General features: G+C 44.3%; 1 protein-coding gene across 1 annotated transcript in view; it reads right to left on the bottom strand.

The window, feature by feature from the left end:
- Window positions 1-16,357, bottom strand: part of abcc9 (ATP binding cassette subfamily C member 9) — a 155,782-nt gene that overhangs the window by 76,654 nt on the left and 62,771 nt on the right. The window contains exons 13-17 of the mRNA XM_033039473.1: window positions 14,336-14,478; window positions 12,605-12,713; window positions 7,404-7,514; window positions 4,657-4,729; window positions 2,788-2,893 (exon numbers count right to left, since the gene is read on the bottom strand). Coding sequence (XP_032895364.1) covers window positions 2,788-2,893; window positions 4,657-4,729; window positions 7,404-7,514; window positions 12,605-12,713; window positions 14,336-14,478 — 542 coding nt within the window. The remainder of the gene's footprint in view (window positions 1-2,787; window positions 2,894-4,656; window positions 4,730-7,403; window positions 7,515-12,604; window positions 12,714-14,335; window positions 14,479-16,357) is intronic.

Below are 16,357 nucleotides of genomic sequence, written 5' to 3'. Positions count from 1 at the left end.
ATAAATTTATGGTTGAGATTTGACAATAGACAATTGACAATAGGTGCAGGAGTAGGCCATTCGACCCTTTGAGCCAGCACCGCCATTCAATGAGATCATGGCTGCTCATCCCCAATCAGATGCCATGTTTGAGATCCAGAGGACATAGGTTTAAGATGGAGGGGGGGGGGAAGGGGGGGGTTGAGATTTACTAGGAAGCGAAGGGCAACTTTTTCACACAAAGGGTGGTGGGTGAATGGAACAAGCTGCCGGAGGAGGTAGTTGAGGCAGGGACTATTACAACGTTTAAAAACCATTTAAAGAAAAGAATGAATAGGATAGGTTTCGGGGGATATGGGCCAAATGCAGGCAGGTGGGACTGGTATATGGGACATATTTGCCTGTGTGTGCATGGTGGGCCAAAGGGCCTGTTTCAATGCTGTAAGATTGCAATGCTGTACACATGCTCATTTAGAGATATATGGCCGCGGCCTGTAGAGGGAGCCGCCGAGCCGGCCTCTGCTCGCGGCCCGACGACTGGAGAACCGGAGAGGAGGATGGACGTGAGGGCAAGGGGCCGGCGGGAAAGTGAACCGGGGTCTTACCTTCTGCACCCTCAAGGTCGGCTGCGGGAGGCATCCCCGGGGCACAAAGGCTGAAGGTGGCCGGGCGAGGAGAGGGACGACGGTTCACTGGACGATCCGGACGGAGGTGATGGCTGGAGGCCCCGCAGCAGCCTGGGGCTCGCCTGGATCGGGCACCGCTCCAGGAGAACGAGCGCACGGACCGGACTGGACTTGAATGGACCTGGACTTGCATGCGGTCTCGGTGGACTACATCTGTACACTTTGCACTAATCGGAGACTGTGATTTGCACTAATCGGGGGCTGGTGATACTTTGCTGAACTGTATGCCGTCTGTACAGGTAACAATAAAGAACCATTGACCACAGTGCTCTGCTTCCAAAATATGGGGCCAATAAATTGTGACTCAGAACTGGACACCAACTGCAGTTAAATGTGAGCGTTTAGTGCAAACTAACCAAGGAAGAATTTCTCACTAAACGATTGGTGTATCGATTTTAAAGTTCTCATCTTTGCGTTCAAATCCCCCATAGCCTCTCCGCCCTCTCCATTCTGTGTAACCTCCTTCCATCCCCCTCCCCCCCCCCCCCCACTCCGCACTCTTAGCAGCCTTAGGCTCACTGATCTGGAATTTGCTCATAAAACATTGTTTCACCACCTCCTTCTACATCTTCAACCCACTGCAGGATGTAGGCTGTGGGCCGAGGAGCTTTTTTGTTAAAGTTCGTGACCCAACTCACGGAACTACCTGAATTTTTAACATATTGGGTAAATCTATATTACTAAAACTCTGTTCTTGACCGGTTTTGGCGATCTGTGCTGCGATTTCCGAGAGAACGCCGCCACCTACGGCCATCATTTTTGGCCTCTTGCCCCTCTCTCTGTGTCTCTGTGTCTCTCTCTGTCTCTGCCCCTTCTCTCTCTGCCCTCACTCTCTAATCCCCCTCCCCCCCCCCTCTCTAGATGTGACTGCAAGTTGGGGGCTATGCGTCAGTAGATAGGGTGGTTATGGGGTAAAAGGAGTAAATTAATATTATAAATATAATATCAAGGGGGGTAATTAACGTGAGTGCGGGGGGGGGGGGGATAGTTAGTGTGTGACGCTGCATGCCGCCTCCCTCCCCACAACCGCACGTTGGGGAAACAGACCCAACGGGTCTGCACTTGGTCTAGTATATTATATAAATCATACCTGAAACTCGTCAAGAACAAAACCTGCCCATTTTTAAAAATATGACAAAACCTTCCAATATTCCGAGTAGTAATTGTCCAATCAATGCACATTTAACATTGAGGTCGGGTGCAAATTGACCAATGGTCACCAGGCAGCGAGGACCCTGGGATCATGGCTGCCTCCTCATTACATCAAAAGCAATAGCAAGGTTTCCAAGGAATAAAGGTAATGCTAACCTTACTGATAATTTTGTTTTTCAATTGATTTATCTTTATAAAGTTATGATGTGAACTGTTAAATAAAAATGATAAATAACAAATGTAGGGTTAGGGTTAGGGTCAGGGTCAGGGTCAGGGTCAGGGTCAGGGTCAGTCGGGCTGTTGCAGCGAGTGAGCCAGCTCTAGAAGGGGGGAGAGTTAGGGTTAGGGTTAAGGTTGGGCATTTTCCTGTCAGTGGAAGATGCCTTAGCCTTCCCCCAGCCTGGCACTGCCCCAGTCCCACTATGGCCATGACCCCCACTCTGCACACTGGCAGTCAGTGGGGTTCAGTAAATGGGGCAACCCAGAAGAACTGCCCTCATCCATTATTTAGGCTGGTTCAGGAGCTGGTCCTCTGGGGCAGTCTCATTCAAAATACACATAATTATATTAATTATATTATTTTTATATAATATAATTATACATAATTATATATGATTAGTCATATTCACGTCATATATATATATAGTATAACAATATATGGTTTAAATATATGGCAACACGAAAATAGGTTCCCCATGGTGTAATATGGGCATTGGGCACTAGATGGCGTTTACTTTTTTAATCTCATTTTCTAATTAGTTTAATTAGTTAATGAGCAACTTTTGGCGCTGACGAGTTATGCCTTCCTTCTCAATTATATTTTATCTAAATCTGTGCCAAATATAATGCAGTTTCGAGACATGGGTCACGAAAGTTGATTTCTAGAAACATTTTTGATGCTCGGCCCACAGCCTAAAGGTTTAACAATACATTTTCCTCCCAAGTTGCTGAAGATTGCTGTTGTACTTACTTGCTCCAGTACACATGGCCAGAAAGTTTCAGCATCTCTCCAAGGGTGGCGAGGAGAAGGGAAGATTTCCCACATCCCACCTGCCCGACTATCATTGTCAGTCGGCCTGCAAAAATACATCAGAACCCCATCAATATTTTGTTCAGCTCGTAAACTTAATTTAGTTTAGTTTAGAGATACAGTGTGGAAACAGACCCTTAGGCCCACCGAGTCCGTACCGACCAGCGATTCCCGCACACTAAAGAGCCTGTCCCTTACGAGGTAATTCAAGAGTTCTCCCGAGTTTTCCCCTGATTCGAACTCGGAGAATGTCTGACGTGGGTCCGTAGGAGTTCGAGGATGTCTCGTAGCGGCTCGTACAAGTAACGGTAGGTACTCGGGAAATCCGGTAAACTCGTGACGTTTTCTCAACACTGTGTTAAATGTCCACGAGTAAAAAAAATACTCGTGATGAAAAAAATTGTTACTTTTTACTCGTACGAGCCGCTACGAGACATCCATGAGCTCCTACGGACCCGCTATGGACATTCTCCGAGTTCGAATCAGGGGAAAACTCTTGAATTACCTCGTACAGTGGGACAGGCCCTTGACACCACCCGACACACACCAGGCATAATTCTACAATTTTGTACTGTAGCCAATTAACCTACAAACAAACCTGTACGTCTTAGTAGTGTAGGAGGAAATCGGAGCTCCTGGAGAAAACATGCAAACTCTATACAGACAGCACCAATAGTCAGAATCGAACCAGGGTCTTTGGCACATGGTGACGCCCTTTCTTAACTAAACTCTTAACTAGGGGTCCTTGCAAATTGTTTAAAATAATAATTCTGGATGATATGAGACGCAGATCACGTATACTCAAAAATAATAGCTTTTGTATTGTTACTGAGGCTGGAACCTCACAGTTGACAAGGAGAAATACATTGTTTCACCTGACCGAGCTGATCCACAATTCAAAGTGAATGTGGATTAGCAACTTTTTCACTTAGAGGGTAGTCTGCATCTGAAATGAGCTGCTCTAAGAAGCATACAATTATGACTCTTAAAAGACATTTGGACTGTTGTATGCATAGGAAGGTTTAGAGGGATAAGGGTCGAATGCAGACATATGGGACTAGCCTAATATGCCTACTTGGTTAGCATGGACAAGGTGGGCTGAAGAGCCTGTTTTCATGCTGTACAACTCTATAACTCTTAAATGGAAACAAGGAATTGCATATGCTGATTTATAAAATCACAAAGTGCTGGAGCAACTCAGTGGGTCATACAGTATCTCCGGAGAGCATGGATAAGTGACGTTTCGGATCAAGACCGGACCGAACCGTCACCTATCCATGTTCTCCAGAGACGATGCCTGACCTGCTGAGTTACTCCAACGCTTTGTGTCTTTGTGACTAAACCAAAACCTGCAGTTCCTCATTGTAGGGAGCGCTGGCTGATTGCTGGAGACATCGCAATGGCAGGGCTGTAAAGAGTTAGTTCACCATCTATATTTGGTCGTTGGCATGGATTATTTGGAGGGTGATCGCCAAATTTTATCTAATTCAGCTCCAAGTTTAGACTTTATTTTAGACTTTTAGTCTTTAGAGATACAGGGCAGAACCAAGCCCTTCGGCCCATTGAGTCCGCGCCGACCAGCGATCGCACCATACACTAGCACTATCCTGCACATTAAGAACAATTAACAACAAGTTTACTGAAGCCAATTACCCTAAAATTAACCTAGAACTTACAGTATTTTTAATAGGTTTCAATCAACAGAAAACAGCTTGTATAAAACATTTGTATCTTCTAATAAATCCATTCAATTGTTAGAAGTTGGAACATTTACCAAAGGTCCAATCGATGGGTATTAATACATCTTACCTGTTGGAATTCTAATGCTGACATCTGAAAGATTCACCACACTACTGCCCCAAGAAAATGAACCATTGGTGACCTGAGATTTAAAAAAAAATTAGGGTTAGGTTTAGCATTATTATTGTCATGTGAACTGAGGTAGAGTGAAAAACTTTGTTTTACATCCTTAAGGGCCTGTCCCACTGTACGAGGTAATTCAAGAGTTCCCCCGAGTTTCCTCTGATTCGAACTCGGAGAATTACGGTAATAGCCGCTCGTAGGTACTCAGGGCTCTCGTGGACATTTTTCACATTGTTGAAAAAACTTCACAAGCTTATCGCGTTTCCCAAGTACCAGCCGTTAGCGTTACGAGCCACTCAGAGACGTCCCGAGCTCCGACGTACCTGCTACGTACATTCTACATGCTTACCACGAGCTTGATTTTTTTTTAAACTCGGGAGAGCTCTTGGGTAAACTCGTATAGTGGGACACGCCTTTTAGTTTAGTTTAGAGATATAACTGGGAAACAGACCCTTCGGCCCACCGAGTCCGCACCGACCAGTGATCCCCACACATTAACATCACCTTACATGCACTAGGGACAATTTTACATTTATAACCAAGCCAATTAACCTACAAATCTATACTTCTTTGGAGTGTGGGAGGAAACCGAAGATCTTGGAGAAAACCCACGTGGTCACAGGGAGAACGTACAAAGGCAGGATCGAACCTGGGTCTCTGGTGCTGTAAGGCAGCAACTCTACCGCTGCACCACAGTACTGTGCTATCCATTCAGGTTTTCTCCTTTGAGACTCTTATCAGTAGAAAAAAATTATGTTGTAGGATCATATTTAGAGTTACGAGGTATTTAATGTACAGTAGAAGCAGCAACTTTCATAGAAGGTTCTTCGTTTTAAACACACAGATTTAAAATTGGGATGATAGTCCATTTAGTCATACTCCCTCGCTCTTTCACCATTGATTCGATCCTGACCTCGAGTGCTGTTGGCGTGGAGTTTGCATGTTTCCCCTGTGACCGCATGCGTTTCCTCCCACATCCTTAAAATGGGTGGGTTTGTAGGTAAATTGGCCTCTGTAAATGCCCCTAGTATATAAGGAGTGGGTGTTAAAGTGGGATAACATAGAACTAGTGTGAATGGGTGATCGATGGTCGGTGTGGACTGGGTGGGTAGAAGTGCCTGGTTCCATGCTGTATCTCTCAACTAAATGCTCTCAGCAAGCCCAAACATTCATGATTACAATCATAAAAAATATGGATTGTATCCCGTTCCTCTATGAGTTGAATCAAGGATTCTTATTGGATTTGTCCTACATTGTCAAACATTGAACATGCTCCCTTTTGGTCTCCGTTCCTCTGTTTGAATTGAAACTTTATTGCAGTGATTAAATACAGAATATGAATGTTCTTACAGTCTAACGTAGAACACAGCACAGGCCCTTCAGCCCACAATGTCAGTGCCAAACATGATGCCAAGTTAAACTAATCTTCTCTGCCTGCACGTGATTCAAGTCCCTCCATTCCCTGCACACCCATGTGCCTATCCAAAAGCCCTCTTAAATGCCCCTGTTGTATCTTCCTTCACCACCAACCCTGGCAGAGTGTTCCAGGGACCCGCACCTCCCTCTGTGTAAAAAAAATTTGGCCCGCACAACTCCTTTAAACTTTGCCCCTCTCACCTTAAAGCTGTGTCCTCTAGTCTTTGAAACTTCACCTTGGGGAAAAAAAGGTTCTGACTGTCCACCCTATCTATGCCATACTGTGACATCTGCCCTAACTGTGAGAAAGCCCTTTATACTTCCAAATGTCAACCTTAGTAACAAAACACCACAGACCACCTCTTGCACTACCATGGACTTATTTCCTAATTGTGTTTTTCCACTACTGTCTTATTTTTGCGCAGCCACTTTCTTGTTCACCATCTTGTAAAATGTAAGTTTTCAGTTTAGTTTATTGTCACGTGTACCGAGGTACAGTGAATAGCTTTTGTTGCGTGCTAACCAGTCAGCGTAAAGACAATACATGATTATAATTAAGTCATTTACAGCGCATACAGGTAGATACATGATAAAGGAATAACGTTTAGTGCAAGGTAAAGCCAGTAAAGTCCGATCAAGGATAGTCCGAGGATCGCCAATGAGGTAGATAGTAGTTCAGCACTGCTCTCTAGTTGTGGTAGGATGATTCAGTTGCCTGATAACAGCTGGGAAGAAACTGTCCCTGTATCTGGAGGTGTGCGTTTTATGTGTTGTTTGAGTCTACGATGCAGCGAGCAAGTATTTACATTGTATCTGTAGTTCACCGAACCTGTGCTGTGACAATAAAGAGAGATGTCCTTGCCCTTTAATTCCGACTACACAGCAGACATTGAGGGCGGCACGGCGGAGCAGCAGTAGAGTTGCTGCCTTACGGAGCCAGAGACACGGGTTCAATCCTGACTATGGGTGCTGTCTGTACAGAGTTTGAACGTTCTCCCTGTCACCTGCAAGGGTTTTCTCTGGGAGATCCGGATTCCTCCCACACTCCAATGACGTACACATTTGTAGGTTAATTGCCTTTGGTAAAATTGTATATGATTCCTAGTGTGCGTAGGATAGTGTTTGTGTGCAGGGGCCGCTGGTCGGCGCGGGCTCGGTGGGCCGATGGGCCTGTTTCTGCGCTGTATCTCTAAACTAAATCTAAATACACGCACAGGAAGGGATCAGTCACGTGAGAATTGCTTGTCTACTGTTGCAAATAATGACAAGTTAGTCACCTTGACCACCACATCTTCAGTCTCCTTGGGCCGTATGTATCTCCGCAATGGCTGTTCATATCCTTCCAGCTGCCCCTTCAGGGCGTGTCTTCTATGGAAGGCCTTGGTGTGCTGTATGATGGACAAAACACAAGCGTCAATATCAAACCTACATGAAGCTGATTGAGTTCACCTTCAATGCCAACTGTGTGCCATCACTGGGTCTCTAACTTTATCCTAATCATCAGTCAAGAGATTTTGAGTATAAAATGAGTCTGATCACATAATAATAATAATAATAATGATGGATGGGATTTATATAGCGCCTTTCTAATACTCAAGGCGCTTTACATCGCATTATTCATTCACTCCTCAGTCACACTCGGTGGTGGTAAGCTACTTCTGTAGCCACAGCTGCCCTGGGGCAGACTGACGGAAGCGTGGCTGCCAATCTGCGCCTACGGCCCCTCCGACCACCACCAATCACTCACACACATTCACACACATTCACACACAGGCAAAGGTGGGTGAAGTGTCTTGCCCAAGGACACAACGACAGTATGCACTCCAAGCGGGATTCGAACCGGCTACCTTCCGGTTGCCAGCCGAACACTTAGCCCATTGTGCCATCTGTCGTCCAACATGAACAGAAAGGCTGGATTAAATAACTTAATATCATACTTGTATAATATCATTCTAAATATAGAGATACCATCGTCAAATGCAATAAGAAGAGTGGGAACAAGAACTAATTATAAACATTTCTAAAAACAGATGGGATAAATATCTGCTATATGTACATAAATGCTCGATTAATATAAGACATATCCTAATCCAATTTAAAATTTTACATAGACTATATTACTCGAAAACAAAACTGAATAAAATTTTTCCAAATGTTTCCCCCATCTGTGATAAATGTTTATCTCAAGAAGCAACTATAGCACACTCCTTCGTCACCTGCATAAAACTCCATACATTTTGGAAAGAAATCTTTGAAATCTTCACAAAACTATTTAAAATAAAATTGGACCCCAACACAGAATTGATTATTTTCAGAACATTGGAAGCCTGCTCCGAGCTAACTTCATTTCAAAATTGTTTCCTTAACTATGGCTTGATAACGGCAAAAAAACATACTCAAATTTTGGAAAAATGCACCCACCCCAACGCTTAAAATGTGGATCACAAGCATGTCCGAAATGTTACATCTCGAAGATATGAGATTCGTCCTAGCAGGAAAATCAGAGCAATTCTTAAAGATATGGTCTCCTTTCATCGATTTATTACAAGTAAAATATGGTGCAACATAACTCTGGAAATTAACCGTTTCAGAGCTGGGTGAGTGGTGTGGAAAGATATGAAGTAGGTATATCCCTTTTCTTTTCTTTTCTTTCTTTTTTCCTTTTTTTTACATCTTTATGAGTTCTTTATCTATATCCTTCCACAAACTATCAAGTGTTAACTCCTGGTACTCCAGGGATTTACACATCACTACTTTCTTTACTCTTTACTTTTATCTCTTTTTCTTTCTTCTGTTATTTCTCTATTGTTAAATTTAAAACAAGAAGTTGTACACGAAATGTATTATGTTATATGCCACGGTTTATACTACTGTACATTGGTTCTAATAAAAATATTAATGACATTTTTTTTAAAAATGAATCTGATCAAGGGTCCCGACGCGAAACGCACCATTCCTTTTTCTCCAGAGATGCCGCCTGACCCGCTGAGTTACTCCAGCACTTTGTGTCTGTCGTTGAGTATAAAAGTCAGGAGGTCAGGCAGCAGGGTGGTGCAGCGGTAGAGTTGTTGCCTTCCAGCATTTACAGTGCCAGAGACCCGAGTTCGATCCCAACACCAGGTGCTGTCTGTATGGAATTAGTACGTTCTCCATGTGATTTTGTGGGTTTTCTCCAAGATCTTTGGTTTCCTCTCACACTCCAAAGGGGTACAAGTTTGTAGGTTATTTAGCTTGGCATAAGTGTCCCTAATGTGTGTAGGATAGTGTTGAGGTGCGAGGATCGCTGGTCGATGCGGACTCGGTGGGCAGAAGGACCTGTTTCCGCAGGTCATGTTGCAGCTTTATAGAACGTTGGTGTGGCTGCATTTGGAGTATTGTGTGCAGTTTCGGTCGCCCCATCACTTGGACAACCTGCAGGCTTTGGAAAGGGTGCGGAAGAGGTTTACCAGAATGCTGCCTGGATTAGAAAGTGTTAGCTACAAGGAGAGGTTGGACAAATTTGGAGTGTTTCAACTGGAACGTCAGAGGTTGAGGGGAGACATGAAATAAGTATATAAAATTATGAGGCATAGATAGGGTAGACATTCAGAACCTTTTCCCCATGTGGAAATGTCAAGGAGCAGAGGGCTTAGTTTAGTTTAGTTTAATTTAGAGATACAGAGTGGAAACAGGCCCGTCGGCCCATTGAATCCGCGCCGACCAGCGATCCCTGTACACTAGCACTATCCTACACGCTAGGAACAATTTACAATTTTTACCAAAGCCAATTAACCTACAAACATGCGGGAGGAAACTGGAGCATCCGGAGAAAAACCTACATGGTCACGAGGAGAATGTACAAACTCTGCACAGACAGCACTCATAGATAGTCAGGATCGAACCCAGGTGTCTGCGCTGTGAGGCAGTAGTTCTACCGCTGCACCACTGTGCCGCCCGATTGTAGGACAGTAATAGGGAGGAATGGATTTTAGCTGCTTTCTGTGGGGAGGGCTGTGGGAGAGCATTCTACAGCCTTTGGGTAGATGCCAGTGTTGTGCTGGAATAGATTGGCCAGGGTTGTTACCGGCACAATAAATGGAATATGGCCCCATATCCTTTGCTATGTCCAGTGGTAATTGGACCAGTCTTGGACAACATTTGTGTGACCTTTTATATGTCCAAGCTGGATGACTACACTCCCCCACTATGTGGTTCATCTACTCAAGTTGGCTCACTTCCTTAATCTATCAAGGCCTGTTTGTTACCTCTCTTTCCAAACTGTATACATACAGTTCCACCTAACCTAAAACATCAGGATACTTGGAAATGTGATGCTCTCAGTTTCTTCACTGGTATAAACAGAGCGAAATGCTATGGCCATTGTACCAATCGCTGGGAGATACCAGAGGTCACGTCCTGCCAACTGTACTTCATTTAGTTTAGTTTAGTTTAGAGATACAGCGCGGAAACAGGACCTTCGGCCCACTGAGTCCGCACCGATCAGCGATCGCGGCACATTAACACTATCCTACACACACTAGGGATAATTTACAATTTTATACCAAGCCAATTGACCTACAATCCTGTACGTCTTTGGAGTGTGGGAGAAAACCAAAGATCTCGGGGAAAACCCAAGCAGGTCACGGGGAGAACGTACAAACTCCGTACAGACAACAACCATATTCGGGATCGAACCCGGGTCTCTGGCGCTGTAAGTGCTGTAAGTACAACTCTACTGCTGCACCACCATGCCGCCCTAACCATTCATAACCATTGTCCTGGCTCTGTCACCTTGCTCTTAAATCAACTTTCCGACCACGAAAACCCATTTCCAAGCTCTTCGATTTTACATTAGAAGCAGATGTTGGAAATGAAACATTTAATGAAATATTACATAGGTCGACTTGCACAAGATATTGGTGAGGCCACATTTGGAGTATTCTGTTCAGTTTTGGTAACTCTGCTATGGGAAAGATGTTGTTAATCAGAAAGGATGCAGAGAAGATTTTAAGGATGTTGCCAGGACCTGAGGGCCTGAACTATAGGGAGAAGTCGGGCAGGCTAGGACTTAATTCCTTGGAGCGCAGGAAGACGAGAGTTATAAGATCATGAGGAGAATAGATAGGGTAGATGCATAGAGTCTTTTACCCAGAGTAGGGGAATCAAGAACCATAGGTTTAAAGTGAGGGGGATAGATTTAAAAGAAATCTGAGCGGCAATTGTTTCAAGAGAATGGGGGATCTGTGGAACAAGCTGCCAGAGCAGGTTGTTGAGCCAGATACTATAACAACATTTAAAAGACATTTGGACGGGTACATGGACAGGAAAGGCTTAGAAGGATATGGGCCAAAGGCAGGCAGTTTTGACGAGTGTAGATGGGGCGGCTTGGTCGTCATGGGCAAGTTGGGCTAAAGGGCCTGTTTCCGTGATGTATTATTACTAAGATTGTCCCCGCACACTGAAATACAGCAACATCAACCAAAGGATGACTGTCAAACAGGGTGCCAGATTTTTGATAAGTCACATGAAAAACATTTGGATGACTTCATCGGTTCAAGAGTAGCGTAAACTAAATTGATAGTTTATCATTCTTCAACATTTGGCTAATAGTTCTTAGATACTTAACTCTGTAGTAGCAAGGCTCTCAAGGAACTGAAGGGCTTTGTGATATTTAATCAAGAAAAAAAAAGATTTATATTTTACAAGAAACTGTGCAAAACAATTCTCCTTATATTGCAAATTCAGACCGCTTCTAAGCTAGCATGTTTGAATACCAGGTGATTTGTCTGATGTTATCTTTGATTTATATGGTTCTACATAATTTCCAACTTTTCATCTTAAGCTACACAGTTGATCAGTCATATCGAAATTGGGCATGTTTGTTCTGCTGAAATTGATTTCTGGAAAAAGTCATCCATCTTTTGGATCAGCCCTCCCCAACTCTAGTCGTTATGCTAGTTTCAATGTCGTCCTGGTGAGTTTCATTGGCTGTAGCTCATTTTCACCTAGCACACAGCTAACAATAGCCTGTATCATTGTTACTTTTTTGCATACTTTTACTTCATTTGTACTATATCTCTCATTTCCCTTTCATAAGGTCATAAGGAATAGGAGTAGTATTAGGCCATTTGGCCCATCAATCTACTCCGCCATTCAATCATGGCTGATCTATCTCTCCCTCCTAACCCCATTCACCTGCCTTCTCCCCATACACCTGTACTAATCAAGAATCTATCCATCTCTGCCTTAAAAACATATCCACTGACTTGCCTCTACACCCTTCTGTGTCAAAGAATTCCACAGATTCACCACCCTCTGGCTAAAGTCTGACCCTCAGTCTGAAGAAGGGTCTTGACCCAAAACGACACCTATTCCTTTTCTCCAGAGATGCTGTCTGACCCACTGAGTTACTCCAGCATATTGTGTCTATCTTCAGTTTGAACCAGCATCTGCACTTCCTTCCTACGCATCTTTAGGCACAGCTTAACTAGTTACTTACAACTCCTGAATGTTTTTTGCACGTTTCTCCATTCAGTGAGGTGTCGGCCCCCCGGAATCCATCGTTGGAAATCTCGTCACTTGTTAAAAATACGTTCAACTTTTGTTCGCTGTTTGAAAATAGGTCAAAACAAAAATCGGTTTACGCACTGAGAGAGCACATCAAAGAATCATTCACGCAAAATCAAAGGTCAAATTTAAACTCGCTAGATCATTTGTTTGAAGCAGAAGCCGAAGGCTTTACAAAACATCTATTGAACATCTGTGCAAGATTAGGTTTGGGTTTAGGATTGTCATGTGTGTCGAGGTACAGTGAAAAGCTTTGCACAGTGGTGTAACGATAGAGTTACTGCCTTACGGTGCTAGGTTCGATCCTGATTACGGGTGCTATCTGTACGGAGTTTGTACATTTTCCCTGTGACCGCGTGGGTTTTCTCCGGATGCACCGGTTTCTTCCTACATCCCAAAGACGTGCGGGGTTGCAGGCTAATTGGCCATCTGCAAATTGTCCCTAGTGTGTAGGAAAGAACGTGTGTACGGATGATCGTTGGTTGGCGCGGACTTGGTGGGCCGAAGGGCCTGTTTCTGCGCTGTATCTCTAAATTAAACTAAACTAAAGCTATCCAAACAGGTTAGGTATACCATACAGAGATACAATCAGTTCAAACACGTGCAATAGATAGAACAATGAGGTAGATAGAGAGCAGAATGTAGTTCTCAGTATTATGGCTTTGTGCACTTTGTGTAGTCGGGAGATTTCTTCAGTCTCCAGTAAGTTAGCCTCTAACTAAGCGAAGCAGACTAAGGAGTATTGTGCAAGTCTCTAGTTGGGGAAAATGTGTTAAACCCTCTCTAACAGAATACTGGGGCAGTCTCCTTATCCACAGCCACAACACAGCAAAACAAATTTATAAAAAGTTGATAGAATTGATTCCTGCATGAACCAAATTTCAGGAGCAGATAATTAGTTTGAGACTGCCACTGGCTTCATAGATGTCTCTGTTACCCCCCACTGAAGGTTTCAAGAGTAATTTGCTCTATATAAAATGTAATTGCAGCACAGAAGAAGGCCGTCCCACAGTTCTGGACCAGACCTCACCATAAACCTTATTTCCACACAAACCTTTGACATATTAGCGCGGAACACTTACTGGGTTTAGTTTTGCTACAACAAACCGCAAATGCTGGCTTACAAAAAAGTGATACAAGGTGCTGGAGTAACGCGGCGGGTCAGGCAGCGTCTCTGGAGAACGTGGATAGGTGACGTTTCAGGCCCCTCTTCAGACTAGGTGATATTTCAATTTGGGACCCTTCTTCAGACTGGGTGATATTTCGGTGCAGGACCCTTCTTCAAACTCTGGGTGACATTTCGGGTCAGGACCCTTCTTCAGATTCTAGGCGATGTTTTGAGTCAAGACCCTTCTACAGACTGGAGTAACTCGGTGGGTCAGGCAGCATCCCTGGAGAACGTGGATAAGTGTCGTTTCGGGTCAGGACCTGTCTTCATATTGTTGGTGACATTTCGGGGCAGGACTCTTCTTCAGACCCGAGGTGATGCTTTGAATCTGGGCCCTTCTTCAGATTGTAGAAGGGTCCTGGCCCAAAACGTCACCTATCCATGTCCTCCAGACCTGACCTACTGAGTTGCTCCATCACTATGTGTCTTTTTCTGGGTTTAACGTCTTCACCAAGTATGAAACACAATGTTACAAACGATGTACGAGTACCATACCTGACCAGTGCTTTGACTGTGAATCGGACCACAGTGGAGAGCAGAAATAGTGGGGTCACCAAGATGTTGAAAAGGGACAATGAGGCAAAGGCTACGGCAGAGGACAGGTTCGATGAGTTGAAGTATGAGTATGACACAAATGTCTGGAAGGCAGTAAAATAAAATCACGATCACTGATCACATTAAATTTAAGATCTTCAACACCTCTCACCCAATCACTCCACGATGAACTCATTCTCCAAAAGAGAAAGGAAACACAATGCCATTAGACACAAGGACGCAAGGAACTGCAAGTGCTGGAATCTCCAACAAAACACAAAGTGCTGGAGGAACACTGCGGATCAGGCAGCATCTGTGGAGGGAAATGGATAGACTGATTGTAGTGGGGAGGAAGGGGAGAGAAAGCTGAAGGGAGAGGTGGGGGTGGGACAAAGCCTGGCGAGTGATAGGTGGATACAGGTGAGGGGAGGTTTGATTGGCTGATGGGTGGAGTATGTGACAAAGGCTGGATGTGAAAAGGAGACAAAAGGGCGTCTGATAAAGATAGAAGGAGTGAAATGTAAAGGTGGAGAGAGGGAAAGAGAGAGTGGAAGGGAGAGTGGGAGAGGGGAAAGAAGGGGCATGAGATGGAAATGATAGCATTGGGATGAGAGATGAGTGAACGTCGGATGGAACGGAGCAGGGTAGATTACATAGAATGTAAACAGTACAGCACAGGAACAGGCACTCTGGCCCACAATGTCATGATGCAGACCAACTCCTCAAGTCTGCACATAATTGGGACGACAGATGGCACAATGGGCTAAGTGTTCGGCTGGCAACCGGAAGGTAGCCGGTTCGAATCCCGCTTTGAGTGCATACTGTCGTTGTGTCCTTGGGCAAGACACTTCACCCACCTTTGCCTGTGTGTGAATGTGTGTGAGTGATTGGTGGTGGTCGGAGGGGCCGTAGGCGCAGATTGGCAGCCACGCTTCCGTCAGTCTGCCCCAGGGCAGCTGTGGCTACAGAAGTAGCTTACCACCACCGAGTGTGACTGAGGAGTGAATGAATAATGCGATGTAAAGCGCCTTGAGTATTAGAAAGGCGCTATATAAATCCCATCCATTATTATTATTATAATCCATATCCATCCCGACCTGAAACGTCACTATCCATGTTCTCCAGAGATGCTGCCTGACCTACTGTGTTACTCCAGCACTGTGTGTCATCTTTGGTAAACAGCTTCTGTAGTTCCTTGGGTTGGCATATCTCAATATGAACTTTGGTGTGAGTTAATTTTAAGGGGCAGCACGGTGACGGCAGAGACCAGGATTCAATCCTGACTACGGGTGCTGTCTGTATCGAGTTTGTACGTTTTCCCCGTGTCCTGCGTGGGTTTTCTCCGAGATCTTCGGTTTCCTCCCATATTCCAAAGACATACAGGTTTGTAAGTTAATTGGCTTGGTATAATTGTAAATTGTCCCTAGTGTGTGTAGAATAGTGTTAGTGTGTAGGGATCGCTGGTCAGTGCAGACTCGGTGTGCCGAAGGGCTGGTTTCCGCGCTGTATCTCTGAACTAAATTACACTAAACTATTTCATAAGGTGATGATTCCATGTCTGCATTTTCCAATGCAGCCCTGACTCCATTCAGTCTGATTTTTAGTTTGCAGTCAAAACTATGCTGAAAAGGTCAAAAATTCTTCCTTGACTCCGATTACTTCACCATTCAGCCTGATTTTAACTTGTTCTAACAATAATATTGAAAATCAATCACTCTTTAATCTGCATTGGAAGACAAAAGGGTGAATACTTATCAAATAGTGAAAGGCCTGGATGGAGTGGATGTGAAGAGGATGTTTTCACTAGTGGGAGATTCTAGGACTGGAGGTCATAGCCTCAGAATTAAAGGACTTTCCTTTAGAAAGGAGGAGGAATTTCTTCAGTCATAAGGGTGGTGAATCTGTGGAATTAATTGCCACAGAAGGCTGTGGAGGCCAAGTCAGTGGATATTTTTAAGGCAGAGAGATAGATTCTTGATTAGT

Source organism: Amblyraja radiata, chromosome 21 (genome assembly GCF_010909765.2).
Source record: "Amblyraja radiata isolate CabotCenter1 chromosome 21, sAmbRad1.1.pri, whole genome shotgun sequence".
Lineage (NCBI taxonomy): Eukaryota > Metazoa > Chordata > Chondrichthyes > Rajiformes > Rajidae > Amblyraja > Amblyraja radiata.
This window is presented reverse-complemented; position numbering and strand designations above follow the sequence as displayed.